The sequence below is a fragment of the Salvia splendens genome, chromosome 2, assembly GCF_004379255.2.
Source record: "Salvia splendens isolate huo1 chromosome 2, SspV2, whole genome shotgun sequence".
NCBI classification, from domain to species: Eukaryota; Viridiplantae; Streptophyta; class Magnoliopsida; order Lamiales; family Lamiaceae; genus Salvia; species Salvia splendens.
In genome coordinates, this window is record NC_056033.1 from 20,575,947 (window position 1) to 20,593,900 (window position 17,954).

The 17,954-nt window shown below is 35.9% G+C and overlaps 2 protein-coding genes and 1 long non-coding RNA gene across 6 annotated transcripts; 1 reads left to right on the plus strand and 2 right to left on the minus strand.

The window, feature by feature from the left end:
• The first annotated feature begins 446 nt into the window (after positions 1-446).
• LOC121791136 lies at positions 447-4,376 on the plus strand. The gene is made up of 5 exons (XR_006048488.1): positions 447-604; positions 699-784; positions 2,832-2,913; positions 3,010-3,089; positions 3,925-4,376. It is a non-coding gene; the product is annotated as an uncharacterized LOC121791136 (long non-coding RNA).
• Positions 4,377-4,430: 54 nt separating this feature from the next.
• Positions 4,431-6,181, minus strand: LOC121791128 (scarecrow-like protein 30). The gene is given in 2 exon segments (XM_042189165.1): positions 4,431-5,650; positions 5,653-6,181. Coding segments are annotated over 2 exon segments (1,569 nt in total). The 5' UTR covers positions 6,002-6,181.
• Positions 6,182-12,856: 6,675 nt separating this feature from the next.
• LOC121791143 (scarecrow-like protein 14) lies at positions 12,857-16,609 on the minus strand. Of its 4 annotated transcripts, none has more exons than XM_042189189.1 (3): positions 16,463-16,609; positions 13,725-16,019; positions 12,857-13,244 (listed from the first exon to the last, which is right to left on the minus strand). In XM_042189189.1, the coding sequence occupies exon 2, from the start codon at positions 15,820-15,822 to the stop codon at positions 13,864-13,866; it is 1,959 nt and encodes a 652-aa protein (XP_042045123.1). In that variant the 5' UTR covers positions 15,823-16,019; positions 16,463-16,609; the 3' UTR covers positions 12,857-13,244; positions 13,725-13,863. The 4 variants fall into 4 exon arrangements, with proteins under 4 accessions (XP_042045123.1, XP_042045112.1, XP_042045119.1 ...); XM_042189178.1 differs by having other exon boundaries at positions 13,725-16,076; XM_042189185.1 differs by lacking the exon at positions 16,463-16,609 and adding an exon at positions 16,279-16,456 and having other exon boundaries at positions 13,725-16,076.
• Between the last annotated feature and the right edge of the window lie 1,345 nt (positions 16,610-17,954).

Sequence of the window (17,954 nt, forward strand, 5' to 3'; positions counted from 1 at the left end):
ATTATTTCGAAGTGAAATTTTAGTTTTAAGCATTAGAGCATCTCCAAAGGGAGAGGTAAAGTTATATAAATACCATATTTATTTTTTTCTCACGAAAAATCATTCTCTAAGGGAAGAGGTATTTGAGAAGTTATTATACATTTTTCTATTTTGAAGAGGTATTTTTACCTCTCCATTAATTGAGATGTAAAATCTTATAACTACTATATTTGCCTTCTTTTCACGAAAAATTATTCTCGAATGGAGAAGATATTACATTTTATGTTTTTTAATGTATTTTGTACTATTATTTATTTTAAAAAATTGATTTATCTTTCTATATATCTTTTTTCTTTCTAACGTAAAAGTATTATTTTTTAAAAAGATATATTTTATTTTTTTTAAAAGATAAATAGATGATATATCTCTTAGAGGGGGACATAGTTATTTGTTGTGTCAGAGAGAAATCAAAATTGGTGGGCATAATTTGGTTTTCTAATTTGGTAAACTGTGAACTCGCACTCTGACGGAGGCCGGATAGGGAAGCGATCACCGGGCTGAGATTAATCGGAGAAACTTCCATGGCGAAGCGAGAGCTATCTCCAATACACTGAAGAACTTAAAGGTACTACCACGTTTGGTTGATTACTCATGTTTACTTTTTCATATGAAATCTTATTCCCGTGTTTAATTTTAATTAGTAACTGTTGGTTGTTCAGTTCATGCAAATGGCCTCACAGAAAGAGGAGAAAACCTAGAAAGAAGAAGAGGTCTTCCCTGCTGCCTGCACCGCTGTTAAAAGATGGTATCTTTGTTTTATAATTTCTTCGAATTAATCATTTTCTGTACTTGTTATTAGTAAATGCGTAATTCTTTTTTGCTGAGTATATTAGTTGCTACTTTTGCATTGCTAAATTAGGGAGAAAGAGAAGAGAAGTTGTTAGTCTCAATTTTAGTAAATAAGTAGTTTCCTTCCTGGAAAGACTGGAAAATTTAGAATGTTGTGTGGTCAATTGTTTAAGGAATGCATCTTTATTTAACCTGCTTCACTCTCTGTTTGCTGATTGCCAGTGTTATTAATAGCGTATGGCGGCTTATGGCGGTCGGTCCAAAAACCGTCATTGGGATATGGTGGTCGGCATGGCGGTATTATGGCGTAAATGGCGGTCGATAAATTAACAAATAAATAAAATATAATACATAACATAAGATGCAAAAAAATTAGAATAGCTATAGGAAAATTAGAAAATTAAATGGTGGAAGACAATAATTATGGAGACACTTTCATCGAGTAGAATAGTTACAGAAAAAGAGAGAATTATACAATGGAATTAATCCTTGCATCGAGTAGAACAGTTATAAGAAAAGAGAGAATTAAATAGTGGAATTAATACAAACTGAGCATCCACAATAGTGGATTAGTGTCCGCCCTAGCCACAGGCTAGTGGCTAGGGCGGGCGTCTAGTCCACTATTCCAATCGGCTAACGGTAAGGACGAGCGCGGAGCGGACGAGAGGTTGGGCATGGACTAACCGGCTAGCCGATCGCTGGCCGCCTATTTTGCGGCGAGCAATAGGCTACCCGATTTATTTATTTATTTTTATTTTTTATTTATACTCTATATTTACAACTAATTCTACTTCATTTTTTAAATATTTGATAAACACCAATAATTAAAATGAATTAAATCGTATTTGTCAATTTATTTGTTGGGCTAGGGCATTGGCTAGGCTATTGTTAGCCTATTGCTAGGCTGTTACTTGGCTAGGAAAGTGACTAGGCTGTAGGAAGGGCATGATGATGTGGCAGGAAGAGTTTTTGGCTAGACTATGCTAGTCTGATGCTATTGTGGATGGTCCAAGTAGTAGTACATAAAAATTTTCAGTTATCTTGAATCGTGAATGAAAATCTACAATCTGGAGCCTTGTGCGTGTGGAGACTGGAGAGACGATAACTTGGATTGACAGCAGCGGTTATGGTTTTGAAGCCAGAAACTCCATACTATTTATAATGGCCAATGGGCTAGGTTACATGTCACGTGGGCAGGGTAGTGGGGTCGTTTTACAAGGCAAAAAGGCATCTCGACCGCCATGAAAGCCATATCCTGCCACGGCGCTTCGCGAATGGCGGCCGCCATTCAAAAAAGGGAGTAAACTGCCATATCACATGGTGGCGGTGGCTTTGAGCCTAGAAACTGCCACCGCCATCCGCCATGGCGCCGCCATCTCCGCTTTTTAATAACACTGCTGATTGCAAAATATCAGCATGAGTATTAAGTTCACTCTGCATTTCTTGGATATTTTTGCAACTTGAATTTGGTATATAAGTCTGTTTTAGCAGGAACCTGCTGTATATGCATTTGTTGGTTATTATTTTACAGTTTACATTGTCCGAATGCATAGCTTGGTTATTAAGGGTCTAAGAATTTAAGTTGCTATATCATAAGCTTTTCACATGTCTGGCAAGATGTTTTCGGATGGAATGATTTATCGAATTGACAAATTCTCAGTTATTTCATTCCTTATCTAGAAGACTACAAATTAAATTCCGTCAAAAACACTCGGAAAATAATTGAAAAGGAGGGTAAGAATTAAAAATTCCTTGTAGAATGAACTTATGCAAACAAGTTATAGCATTGATCGATTTTTATCACGGATTTGAGACCCTTAACATGAATAGTTAACCTTTGGATTTAGTAGAAATGTAGAATGCCAGTTTGCTTCAATCTTATATGGGTGATGTAATATCTATCTAGTACTTAGTGTTTCTCTAGAAGCGATATGCGAACATTATGATGGATTTCTTTCAATATAATGGAGACTCTATCTATGTTTTATTCCATTAATGTGCAGTGTCGTTATAGTAGAAGGTGATCCGCATCCAGGGGCAACACGTGGACGCATGTCATTTCTAAGTTTCAATCCTTCTATTGATGTGAGTTGTGGAGTTGTAAACTGTTGTAGTTTCTACATTTATTATAAGTATTATTTTATTATTTTCAAATCTTACATCAAGATTTTGTTTCTGTAGAAACTAAATGAAGAAGCATCCACCCCTAGTGAAACCGAATCAGCTGCTACAAGTTCTGGTAGGAAAAATGAATCCTTCAGGTCAGTGCCTTTCTACCATTGAATTTGTCTTAGGGTCTGTTGGATAGCTATGTTTCGCTATGTATGCGAGTTCATATGATCCGTTGGCCTGTCTTAATCCTCTGGCCTGGCCTGGCCTGGCCTGATCTGATTCCCACGTTTTAATTGGTTAAATCAACCCATCAAACTGGTGGGTTTATTTAACCGCCTAGAAAATATAACCCAGTTAATAAGGCATAATTACGCTTGTACCCTTTTGCTTTTCTTTGTAAATGTATGTTTGCTGCATTCAAATATAACAACTGATGTCAAGAGCCAGTTCCTGTAATGTTGTTTGCTGCATTCAAATACTTCTCAAGCACTATGTGAATGTATGTTTTTTTAAGTATGATGTTATAATAAATCTCTTGTATTGTTTGGAGTAAGGATGGAAAATAATCTTTCTTCTTTATTAACTAACATGACAAATCTCAACCGGACTACCGAACGTGTCTTGCCAACTTAACAAGTTAATATATGATGATATATGCTATAGAGTTTGGTTTGGAAATGGCGGGAGCCGGGAGGTGTATGGTCATATTCTTGGTAAAATTCTTGACACTACTTTGTGTTGATGTGAATAAATTTAAAAATAAACTATTTACTGCAGGGTCTTGTAAATCATCAACTTCAGTCACCAGAGTTTACAATAATCCTATTTGTGTTTTCTTTGATACTTTAACCAATGATTTATTGCTCCTTCATTCTATTGATGGTCAAGTCGGGGTGATTGCGCGAAAGTGAAACTATCACTATTACCTAATATTGTGATGAGTACTTTACAAGGCTGACGACTGAATTTTCTTTCTTTGCGGAGAAAATGGGTCTCCTCTAGGTAGGTCAGATGACTTGGGATTAGAATCTCCAAGCAGTGATTCCAATGGCAATCATAGGAGGAAGCAGCACTCCAAATAAATCGAGGAAGAGCAATCAAGATTCAAACTCAGCTAGAGGCCGCAGCTCACAGAAACTAAATAAGCGTGAAAAGCTAGATTGGAACGTTCTTCGGTCTCCAAAGCATCACAGCAAGAAGAGGTAAGTGTTGTGAGAGATATCTGGAGTTGCATGGGTGATGATTTGCTCTTAGATTATTGTTTGGCACATAACTTGCCATCTTAGTCGATTATGTTGTATCCCATTGTACATTGGTATCTAAATTTTGTCCCGCCGTTGAGGTAAAGAATGAGGTTTTTTTTTGTTCTCTTCATTTGTAAAAACAGATGGCCATAGCCTATTTTTCTCTATCAAATGGATACATAATTTTTTATACAAAATCATCCAAAAAGGAAAAGAAAAATTTGAGTGAAACAATTTGTAAAAGAATCAGTTTTGGGCAGGTTTCCAGCAAGAAAAAGCGTGAAGAACTCGGCCTTTCCATCCCTGCAACATCCATTTCCCATCTTCATCAAGCGAGAAGTCTTTATGATACTCCGCTTTGACCTTGTTCCTCACGTGTCTCACGATCTGCTGATCCAGCCGGAGCTGCCTGAAGCCGGCCCTGACAATCCTGGCCTGCCACTGCTTGTATGTCTCCGGCCTATCAAGCCGCTCCGTCCCCTCGCAGGCTATTATGTTGATGGCGTCCTTTCCGAACACCTCCTCCTCGAACAGCAGCCTGTTGGGGTCCTCCCGGGGCACGGTGGCCTCGTACATGTCGAACAGCGACGAGTACTGGAACAGCACCTCCCTGAACCGGGTGACGAAGAAGGGCGTGTTGTAGGTGCCGTTCACCACTGCTTGGATAAACATGTCCGGGTTGATCCTCTTGATGAGCCTCAGCACTTGATCCCTCGGGCTGTCGACCGCCACCGTCTCGTCCGGCACGTTCGGCAGCCGGTACAGGCAATTCACTACCAGCAGCTCGCCCCTCTCGATCTCGAGCTCCTCCAGTTTGATGCTCTCCCACTTCTGCGCGATCGCCTTGTACTCGAACGGGACTCCAAACCGCCGGCAGTACCTGGCGAGACGGTCGCCCGTGTCGGCCACGCGCTCGGCCGGGCGGAACCCCGGCTGGGGGAAGTCGATCCCGGTGATGCGCAGCTTGGGGGGACCACCGGGCCTCTCGGAGAGCGACTGGATGAGGCAGGGCCACTGGAAACCGTAGAGGATGCCGAAGTCGATTATATGAAGGGACGCTGCGGAATCGGCGAGTTTCCGGATGGTTTTGTTGGCTAAAATATTGGACATCTTTCTGAAAGGGCAGGCCTTGATGAATGTGTGGTAGCCTCTGACGAAGACGGCGGCCGATATCCGGCTGGAGAAGGCGGTGTACGCGGCGGAGCCGGTGCCCGCGACGCGCGCCTCGAGGGCGTTGGCGAAGTAGTGGGCGAGGCGCTGCGTGCCGTCGCCGTGCGGGGAGGAATGGCGGCGTATTTTAGCAAGCAGGTCGGTGACGGTCCTGGTGTCGAAGGTGGCAACCGCCTGCGCGCATTGCATCAAGAGAGTATGCAGATCCACCACCACAAGCTGTTTCTTTCCTCTCCTCCTCCTCCTCCTCCTCCTCGTCTCCTGCCTGGCTTCGTCTTCGCCATCGGCATTGGGCAATCGAAGTGGGAACACAGGAGCACCTTATCGAACATTTCCAAGGCATCGTCTTCGCCACTGAAGTTTTTCGCCAACTGCTTATTGCTGCGATAATCGTCTTCCCTGCATCTGTTATTCTTCTTTGTCGTCGTAATATTGTGGGAGCCGTTGTCGTTGTCGTTGCTGTTGAGAAGATCGTAGAGAGATTTCTGGGTAGCTTGGAGAGCCGAGCTGTCGTGAAGCATACACGGTTCGTCCTCCATGAGCATGATGCCTATCAGCTTGAGAATCGCATCTGAGTCTTCAGAAACGCCATTGAGATTAGAATTCGGGTGGAAATCGTTTTCCGATTGGACTAAAGTATTCATCATCGCCTGACCTGTAAACAAACCAAAATTATCAAAATAGAATATTGATTTGTTGAGTAGCTGAGACAAGAAAAGAGGTTAGACTGAATCTGGAAGCGGTTCCAACTGTTGAAAATTGGGGTTTGAATTTTATAACAATAATATACTATATATGTGTGAAGGGAGAAAGGAAGATGGGAGGAAGTAGTAGACATGCTTGCTCACCACTGAATTCGTATTTTATCTCATTTAATATTTCCATAATATATTTAGGGCAAATTGATGAACAAACTATCAATTCTGTTTCATCTTCTAACTTTTTAAATAACTCTAAATTATAAGGCTAAAGCTTTTTGTGTTCAAGTTTATACGGGACTATATATATTTGCCTATAAAAAAAATATTTGCACTCCCTCTTAGGGGTGGGTAGGTACGGTATACCTTACCGAAACTACCATACCGTATACCTTACCGTAAATACGGTATGCGAAAAAATCATACATTTACCTTACCAAAGTTTTCGGTATACCGAACTTCGGTAACCTTATTTTCGGTATGACGAATTTCCATACCGATACCGTACCTCATTTTCGGTATACCATACCGAAGTTCGGTATACCTGACTTTCAACATCAATTAAAATAGAAAATTAGAGTTTTTAGAATATTATTTATATTTTATAATTTTAAAAATAAATTAAATATAATTTATTCATAATTATATTTATATTTCACAATAGATTTTATAATTTAAAAATATATAAAATATATTTTAAATATAATTGTGCTTATATTTTTATGGTATATACCTTAGTTTACGGTATATACCTTAATTTACGGTATATACCGAATTTCGGTATGCAGCGGTATACCGCGGTATTTGAAAATCCATACCGTTACCTTACCAAAATTTTTCGGTAAGGTATCATACCGCACCGAAAGTCACGGTATACCAAAAATTCGGTATTTTCGATATTTTTTCGGTACGATAAGGCCGGTATTTCGGTATTTTTCCCCAGCCCTATCCCTATCCCTTTATAGTAGATATATTTTTTGCTAAAATTTGTTCTATGTGTATTAATTAAGGGGAGATAAAATAAAAAGGGAAGAAATGTATTGGTTTTTGCCAAAAAAGAAAATCATAGAACTAGACAATCTAAAAAGGAATACGATTACGGAGGGAATAAAAATTATGAATTTTGGAGTAACATTTTTCTACAATGATGTCCTTAATATTCCAAATAATTTGTATGTTAATAATTTGACCCATACATATTCCAAATTATGATGTGGTTGAATTATTTGTCAAATGTGTTGCAAAAAATAGTAAAATTCATAGTTGGTGTCTAAATCTCATATATATAATTTTACCAAAATTAGATTATATGTAAAAATTGAGTGAAATGTTACAATTCATAATTTTTATAATTAGTTTTTGAAACTGCGTTACTAGATTTTGATTTTTTGACCATATGATTTTTGTAAAATATATCCCATATATTTAGGTGGGTTTTTTTATAATATTTAGATGGTGTTTGATTTACTAAATAAAATAGTACCAACATATAATTTGAGATTAAGTTGTTAGATTATTTAATAGGAGGGAGTAAGTTATTTCAATTTAGATGGCTATGACTATCACATAACTATCCATCTAGGAATAAATTATTTTAATTTTATATACAAAATATAATACAAATTTAATTATAAGATATAATAATACAAATCGAACACTCTTTTATAAACTAATTTAAACTCATATTATTAATTGTTGGATAAATTAAAGCTATATTGGAAGTCAACTATATCATTAATTTCTTATCCTATAGCTTTACTATACCGTACTCTCGGCTTCGTTTCCGAAATAAATCATTCAACGTGTCATAACAGACCAGAATATATATTCAAATAAATTTTTGTCGTTGAATATAAATCACATCATATTCATAATAATAATAGTAGAGGAAAGATCTAATCCTCCAAAGATTCCGATAGTGAAAAAGGAAGGCGGTGGGGTCATCCGCGGGTAGGGCTGGGGAAAAATATCGAAAAAATGATATATCGCTCGTATCGTATTGAAAAATATCGAAAAATTATCGAATTTTCGATATATCGTAATTTTCGATACGAAACGATACCGTATCGTAAGTTTTCGATACGATAACGATATGAATTTACTTATATCGCGATATATCGTTTTATATCGAATATACGATATATATCGATATTTTCGATATATCGTTTTATATCGAATATACGATATATATCGATATTTTTGATATATCGAATTTCGGTACGATATATCGTTTATGTCGAATATACGATATATCGTTTATGTCGAATATACGATATATATCGAATATACGATATATATCGATATTTTCGATATATCGAATTTCGGTACGATATATCGAAATATCGATACGATAACGATATAGATATCCTCCATATCGAAAGTTCGATATATCGAAATTCGATATATCGAAACTTTCGATATGATAACGATATGAAATTCTTTCATATCGATATTTTCGATACGATATACGATACAACGTTTTCGATACGATATATCGTATCGACCCACCCCTATCCGCGGGCATTTAATATAGTCCCTCAACTTTGACTTTGTGATTCATCACTTATTATTCCTTCCTCCATCACACAATAAAACTAGTGGCTTATCCAGAGTTTTTTATTTGAGGTACGAATTATACGAAGAATAATTATTATAAATAAAATAATATTGATTATAAAAATATTTTAAATAGTAAAAAAAATTTTATATGAAGTACGAGTTGTACTAAAAATAATACTCCATCCATCTCATTTTAAGAGTCTCGGTTAACCATTTTAGTCTGTCCCACATTAGGAGTTTCGATTAAAATATTCCGTAAATGACAATAGGCCTCACATTCTACTAACTTTATTTCACTAATACTTTATTATAATATTAATATATAAAAATGAGACTCGCATTCCACTATCATTTTTCACTAACTTTTATTTACATTAAAAAATAAGAATTTCATATTAAAAATAAAAGCAATAAAAAAAATTAAAATTTTTTTATTTGAAGTACGAGTTACGTTACTTAAAATGATAAAAAATAGAGTATCAATATAATAAATAAAGCAATTAAAATAAATGAAATAACAAACATAATAGGGAAAATCAAAATAATTAAAGTAAAGTAAACAATCCTAATATCTATAAAATAAAATAGGAATGCAAATTTTTACCTAACTAAAAATTAATTACTGGAGTACTACATTACAATAACGAAAATGTTAGTAGGAGTGCAAATAATTAACTAACTAAAAAAACTAATTACTACGTACTTTAACAAAAATGAAAATGTTAGTACAGAAATAAAAAAGTATTCAAACATAAACATAATTAAAACAATGAAAAGGAGAATGCCTAACAAAAATGAAAAATGTTGAGTATAGAAATAAAAAGGTAGTAGTTTTCATAAATCAAAAAGAAAAGGAAAAGAGAAGGAGAATAAAAGTTGAAAGTTTTGCTCAAGCCGAGAATCGAACTCGGAGCAGTGGAGAAGAATTATTAGCGACGGACTACTGGAACACCAAGCTTTGATGTAAATCGTCAATAAATGTAGTATTAATATCATGAATTTTTCCCACTTCCATACGCCACTGAATAAAACTCCATCACACGATAAAATTAAATTTCACTTTTACTATAAATAATAATTAGGTTCTACCTTTCATTAACTCACCTCAATCACATTTAGTTATAAAACCAATATAAAAAGATTGAACCTTATATTCCACTAACTTTTTCAACTCACTATTATTTACATTTCTTAAATTTCGTGAGCACATCAAATATGTCTCCTATTGTGGGACGGAGGAAGTACTTTAATACTTCATCTGAAAAAAACGATCAATTGTCTTTTTGGGATATTCAGAATTTGAAATCTCAATTACTTTCTTTCATTTTTTTTATAAGAAGATTCATATCTTTCAACCAAATCATTACATTACTCCATCCGTCCCACAAGAATATGCACTATTTCATTTTTAGTCCGTCCAACAAGAATATGCACTTTCTAATTTTGATAACTCTTTTCTCTTTATTGAGATAAGACTCATTCTCCACCAACAATACTTTAATTATTTTTTTTCTCTATCTCTCTTACTTTATCAATTTTGCATCAAAACTCATGCCGAACCAAAGTACATATTCTTTTGGGATGGTTGGAGTATAATATACTACTCCCTCCAGGGGTGGAGCCACGGTGGGGCTAGGGGGGCCCTTGGCCCCTCAGCCATTTCAATAATTATTATATACTATAATTTATGTATGCATCATTGTGCATATGAAATGTTGGCGCAGGTGGTTTGAATGTTAGCCTCTTGTTCTCTAGGTACCAATAGACATGCCCATGGTTCGTAAAACGGCGGCTTTGGTTCCGGTTTCGAGAAATGTGGAACCGGAACCGAACCGTGAGGCTATTTCACGGTTCCGGTTTTGGTTTGAAAACCGGCGGTTCCGATTCTGAATCGACGGTTTTTCGGCGGTTTTTATGGTTTTTCACGGTTCCGAACCGCAGGTTTCTGGCGGTTTTTCACGGTTTCGGTTTGGAACAGTTCAGAACCGGCGGTTCCGGCACGGTTTCGGTTCGTAAAATTTGGAACCGGAATCAGCCCGCTGTTCAAAATATGGCGGTTCCGGTTTAAGAAAAAAAGTCACGATTACGGTTCCGTGGTTAACCGCCAGAACCGAAAACCTTGGGCATCTCTAGGTACCAAGTTTGATTCCCGGCTGGAGCATTTTATATATTGATTTATGTATTCTATCCTTCTATTTTGCATTCATTTATGTTTTACTACTATATTTATAATATTAGTAAAATTGATATTATGCTTGTAATTCATTTACTCTCTTTTTTTCTGACATTATTTTTTTTATTTTCTCATATTTATTTATATTTTATGGATTTTCTAACATTACTAACTTTTATTGATTTTTTCATTACTGATTTTGTATAAACGTTTTAAATTGTAATCATAAAAATGATATTTATAATTTAAAAATAGAATGTAATTCTTTGATTCTATAAATATTTTAAAATATTAGTATATGATAATTTTTTTAAATTTGATGTCCTTTAATTTAAAAATTCTGGAATAGAGAATAAATCTTTAATCTAATAAATATGTAAATATATCATGTTATTAGTAAAATACTATGCTCCAAAAATCTATTCACTAATTAATTTTCTCATCATTCGTTTCAAACGCACGACTTTTTTATTGTTCATGTTCGAGTGTTACCATGTCGTTAGCACTGAACGCACTCAACAAACTTTAATGGTAGTTTGGGCCCCCACCGTTAAAATTCTGGCTCCGCCACTAACTCCCTCCATCCCATTGAAAAATGTTTCACTTTCCTTTTTACTTTATCCCATAAAAGATGTCATTTTTCCTTTTTTTAAGTTCTCTCTCACATCATTTTTTTAAAAAAATATTCTCTCTCTTCACTCGACACTCGCTATTTTTTTCTTCACAAAGTCAAACAATTTCTTAAAACTCGTGCTGAACTAATATGAAATTATAAATAGTGAATGGAGGGAGTACATCCATAAAAAATAATCAGATAATACTAGTTTTAATATAAAATTAATAAAGTAAGTAAGAAACAAAGATAAAAAGATATTAAATTATTGTTAGTCTAAGATTAAACTTACTTCCTCTGTTTCATGGTAGTGAAGACATTTCTTTTCGATCCGCAATTTAAGAAAAAATGTGTTAAGTGAGTTAAGTAAAGAAATAATAAAGTAGAAAATAAAAAAGGTAGAAAGATGAAAAGATAATAAAGTAAGAGATAGTAAAGTAAGTGAGAATAAATGTGTTCACTTTTACTAAAAAGGGAAATGAATCAGCTATTATGGAACTTACCAAAATAATAAAATAACTCTACTATTATAAGACGGAGAGAGTACTATTCATTAGGGAAAAAAACATAGAATAAAAATAAAACTATTTTCCGTTGACTGAAGTATTTTTTTCTATGGTCTTTATATTTTTCAATGATATTGTATGAATTTGATTCAATTTGATTCAGATTAGGTAATGTATCTGACCCGAATGTGTGCTGGTTTCTTCATCTTTTGCTTAAATGGGGTGTCAATATAAATATGTCATTTTCACTCTAGACTTTGTAAAAGTAGTTAATTAATACATTGGTGTTTATTTTCAGTAATGTTGCATTGGTGCTACCTCTGGAACCGGAAGTCTAAACTATAATCCATACAAGAATTAAAACAAATAATTAACCTGCAAGGACAAGATTGAGGCGTACTTTCTCGCCTAAGTAAGATACAATAATAGTTTTGACAAATTTTTACGAGACATAAATCATGATACAAGTATAGAGGAAACAAAAATTCTAAAATAGTAAAACGAATGGAAAAATGACAAAAGAAAAAGGGGGAAATAAAAGACTGGAGGATCTTCTGTAAATATGGAAACATGGGCTAACTATATACCTTTGTATTCATCGTCTATAAAATGTGCAAGTCTTTGCCAAGGTCATAGCCTTGTAGCTAGTGGTGTAAAACCAACTAAACTATAATAAGTAACTGTTAGTTGCATTGACCTATTTCAAAAGCTAATTGGTTCTTTATTCCTCCACCATACTTTTTTACCATTAAATCTTTTCCATCATGTACCCACACCCACCCCCACCGTAACATATTTGTCATTTAAAAACATGCATATTTGTGCTTGTACTTCCTCCGTTGTTCAATTACATTCATTGGTTGAATTCATAACATAAAATGCAAGCCTTCCCAATTTAATAAACACTTAAAAGCGGAATATAGTTGACTGCTATTAATTTATCTGAAGTAGCCTTGACTATTCAACTGAGAACAAATTCTCAGTTGCTTCACTTTTATCTACTAATAGTAGTAAATGTATTGACACAGTTTATGGTTAAGAGTGAATGTATATCTAAACTTGCATCCTAAAACACTATCATTTTAAAAACTCTAATGGATCTTTTCAGTGGACACTCTGGTACAGTAGTTACAAATCAAACTAACAAAAATCTAATTTACAACTCATAATTCACACCAAAAGCAATCATCTGCTGCGTCAAACTCCAGCTCCCGACCAAAACATAAAACAAGAATCTCCAGATTTTGCAAAGCCGGAGCGAAATGTGTTGGATGCCCTTTAAGGTGATGCAGCGCAAAGATGGCAATACAGCGACGAGGGGATCTCCATAACCAATGGCTTCTGGAAACAAGGACAACCATTGTCAACATCGTATAAAATACACTAACTAACGCAATACGATGTCTACTGCGAATTTACATATTACAAACAACATCGACTGACTATCGCATCGTATAAACATTTTACAATAAACACTGAATAAAAAGAGATCCAATACCAAGTCCAGTCCTAACTTGCCCTGAAGACAATATAATTAAGCCAATAACAGAGTCTAGCTTGAAGAAAATCATTTCTACAAAATCGAGTTTAGGAACAAATCTATGGGTATCTATCTCATCATCATCTCAGTTAAACGTGTGCAATGATGAGAAATTACCAGCCCTACAATACGTGATACATGAGAAAAACAAGCCAATTGATGAACCATCACGAAAGAGCAGTTAAGTAGGAAGTCACTGAAGTATGTACTCATGGTTTGCTATTCTACAACATGATGAGCTAAATCGAAGGTGTAATTCAACCAGAGAGAGCTCCAAGTACCTTGTAGTATGATATCTCCACAACTGCAAGTTCCCTTCTGACTCATATAATGCTACTTCAAGTGCTGATATCATCTCAGGGGGGGGGGGGGGCATGCCTGAAAAGGACCCCCTACTGTTGATTGAACATATATCAGACTTTAAGCTGGGACCCAACACGAGCTAGCATAAAGAATCCTGCCTTTCCAGCCCTGCAACACCCAACAGCCATCTTCATCGAAAAGGAAATCTTTGTGATATCCAGAACGCTTGTGTCTTATTTTTTTCAAGATCCCTTGATCCAAGGGCAGTGGTTTGAACCCAGCCCGTATGTGGCGAACATGCCACTGCTTGTACGTCTCAGGTCTCTCAACCCTCTCTGCTCCCTCACATGCAACAACATTGATTACCTCACGGCCATAGAAATCTTGTTCAAAATCAATCCTCTGTGGATTATCACGAGGCAAGGTAGCATCAAACATATCAAACAAAGCAGAATAATGATACAGGGCCTCCCTGAAGCGAGTGACGAAGAAAGGAGCGTTAAAAGATCCATTTGCTACAGCATTTACAAAGATATGTGGCTTTATTTTCCTGACTAGGTTCAGAACAGCATCCCTTGGGCTGTCGACCATAACTGTCTCATCCAGCAATCTGCCAAACCGGAAAAGAGTGTTCACAGCAATCACCTCACCACTGGTAATCTTCAGGTCCTCAATCTTAATTGCCTCCCAGTTTTGTGTTGCGATAGCTTGGTATTCGAACGGTACTCCAAAACGTTCACAATATTTTGCTAAGCGGAAGCCTGTCTCCTCTAGACGTTCGGCTGGTCTAAAACCTGGTTGAGGATGCTCAATACCAGTAATGCGCAGTTTGAAATTCCCTCTGGCTCTGTCAGCAAGATGCTGAATGAGGATAGGCCACTGGAAGCCGTAAAGGATACCGAAATCAATAATATGCAGTGTAGTTGCTTCTGAAGCCAACGAACAAATCATCTTATTTGCATAAGCCATCGACATCTTCTTGAATGGAGAGGCTGAAAGATATACCTGGTAGGCTTTTAACTTCTCTGCAGCCGTTATTTTTCTGCGAGTAAGGGATGCATAAAGCTCAGTTCCAGTACCACCCAGCCGTGCCTGAAGACCGCTAGCAAACACATGGGCCAACCTCTGATACACATCACCAGTTGGAGAAGAATGCTGCATGATCTGCCTTAATTGTTCGTATGCTGTTCTACGATCATCAGCAGAAACGGATTGTGCACAACTTATCAAAAGGGATCGGAGGTCCATGGAATCCTCCTGCTTCTCATTTTTCTTTGTGCGAGCTTTTCTGCCATTAGAGCCATTAGGAAGCACTGCTGGCAGCAGAGCCGGGCTTTCCAGTTCAGCATCATCATTGCAACACTCCTTCTTGACATCAGTGCATAGAAGAACTCTATCAAACATTTCAGACAATTCAACCTCTTCAATGTTTGTTGCAAATTGCTTGCTGCTTCTTTCCATTTCTTCCGAATTCCCATCATCTGGATATTGATGCTTCCTTCCCTTGAGGTTATTAGAAGAATCACGAGGCTCCTCTTTTTCTGTTTTGACCGCAACAGCTGGACTTATATCTTCTGATTTTTTAGGCAGTTCATATTTGTCCAGATCAATAATCAATGGATTACTCGCAGGGAGGAATTTGCTAGCTTCTTCCATCCCTCTCTTGAACTGCAAGACAGATTCACTATCACCAAAAAAACTCTGAAGGAGGCTTGCATCGCCAAAGGAGTCCATCTGTGCATTCCCATTACCATAGGAGGTGTTGACAGCACGCGGTAATGGTTGTGAATTGCTCGGTATGACTGATTCCAACAAAAGATCCTGCTGATGAGATGAAGTATTTTCCCCAGGATCAACAATCCACTGAGGATCAATAGAAGTACTGCCAGCATTACTACTGCTCGTGTACTCACTGGAGTTCCCGAAAAAGCTATCAGGACTGTCCAACTTTTGATCGCCGTAAGTTGCTGGATAAGCAGGGGAAGGCGGGTATTTCTGTCCAATGACTTCATACAGGGATTTCTCAGCGGCGCGTAGGGCAAGGGGGTCGTGAAACATGCTAGGCTTCTCCTCCATATCCTCTTCAACAAGAATCTGATTGAGAAACTTCAGCACTGGATCAGAGTCTACATCATCCGGAGAGTCAGTTTCGTATGGAGCAAAATTATCAGGGCCTGGGCTTAGAGGAAGGAAAGGGATATCCAGGACATCAAGATTTGGAGACTGATCATAAATGGGGAGAGAGCCTCCATCATCAAAAGTAAATTCATTTGCTGTATCGGAATCACGGAACCAAGGATCCATGAGAAAGGATGACTCCAATAAAAACCCTAATCAAACAGAATGTCAATTGTCCATAATTACTCCGATTTACTAAAAAAGGAGCGAAGAACCAAACTGATTAAGCAATTAAAACCCACATATATAACAATCAAAACAAATCAAGGGGGATAAATATTGGGGGAAGTGTGAGTAATTGTTTCCAAATTCAGCGAACAGGAAATTGGTAAAAACAGTAACACGAGTCCTTACTACTTAGATAAGCATGTTCATGATACGCTGAAAAAGCTGCATAAATCACGGAAAAGATTGCATCTGAAACTCAAAAAAAGAACTCAACAGAAAACTCCTTAGATTAACAGAAAATAAAATTGATTGCCACAGAAAATAAAATAGAAGAAGAAGAAGAAATAGAAGAAGTGATTGTTGTGTGTACCTGAAAAATTGGTCAAGTGAAAGAAGCGGAGGAGTAAAGATTGTCGATTGAGTTAATTGGGATGGAGTATTTTGGGGATTGCTTTAATTATGGATAGGCATTACTCTGTCTCTTTTTTTTGCACAACAATTTTAATACCAATTTCATTCATCCTTGTCTCAATCTAACTGCAACATTTCTACTCCGCTACAAAATTTTATATACTACTATATTTTTTCAATTAAATAGAAAGAATAAAGTAAGAAAGAAAAAAAATAAAGAAGATGATATTTCTATTTTATAAAATAAAGTATATTATTTCTGTGGGATATTTCAAAAAGTAAAATGATTCACCTAAAATATGAGTGGAGTATATACCATGCGGTATTACTTCTATTTTCTTTAAATGGTTATATAGTAACGTTAGTACTATATTTTTTATTACGATGACTTGTACTCCCTCCGTTACATAGTAGTGGAGCATGTTGTCATTTTGGTAGTTTTATATTAGTGGAGTAATTTCCTTTTTTGGTAAAAATTAGCATGTTTCTTCTCATTTTCTTTACTCTCTTACTTTATTATCTTTTCATCTATCTACCTTTTTTTTATTTTCTATTTTATTCTTCTTTTACTTATCTTAACAAACACAATTGTTCTTAACTTGCGTGCTGAAAAGATACGCCCCCATAACTATGAAACAAAGGGACTATATCCAAAATCATGAACTAATTTTGCTTATCAACAATATTTTGAATTATATAAAACAAATTTAATTAAATTTCAAACCATTAATTTTGTATAAAAAATAGAGAAGAATATATTATAATATTTCAGTCTATCAAACATATATCTACTAGACATCTAATGTCCATGCACTACACGTCTATTGTATTAACACCTGCATTGTTATCTGATTCTCCTCCCCTTTTTAAGAGGATTTATTGAGTTTGGATAGGGATCCAACGAGATTTGGATTGAACTATGCTTAATCACAAATCAACCTCCATTTAATTAAAGTCTTTAAGTATCACTCCATTCATTCCACTGGGAGTGATGACACATTTCATTTTAGGTTGTCTCACCCCGTGAGTGATTGATTTTTTTTGGCAAAAACAATACATTCTCTCTCTCACTTTATTCTTTCGTTATTCTCTTACTTTATCTCTGTCACACATTATTCTCTCGAATTAACTCAATAAATATATTATTTTCTTAAATCTCATGTCAAAAAGAAGTTAATCATGTTACTATCGTGGTCTGAATTACATAATCTAGTCTCCTTTTTAATTGAATTCAGTTTCCATTTGTTAAGATATTTCATATCCATTCATTAATTGAGCTTGTTAACAAGCTTAAATTAGAGTTTTATATAGTTGACCATCTTTCGATCATGCGTGTTGATGCAAAATTTGTTAGCAATATAATTACTTGCAAATATATAAAGCAGAAATAGTATAGCTAAAGGTAAGAACAGGGCATCGAACACGGGGAATAAATTCAACGACTGTCTATC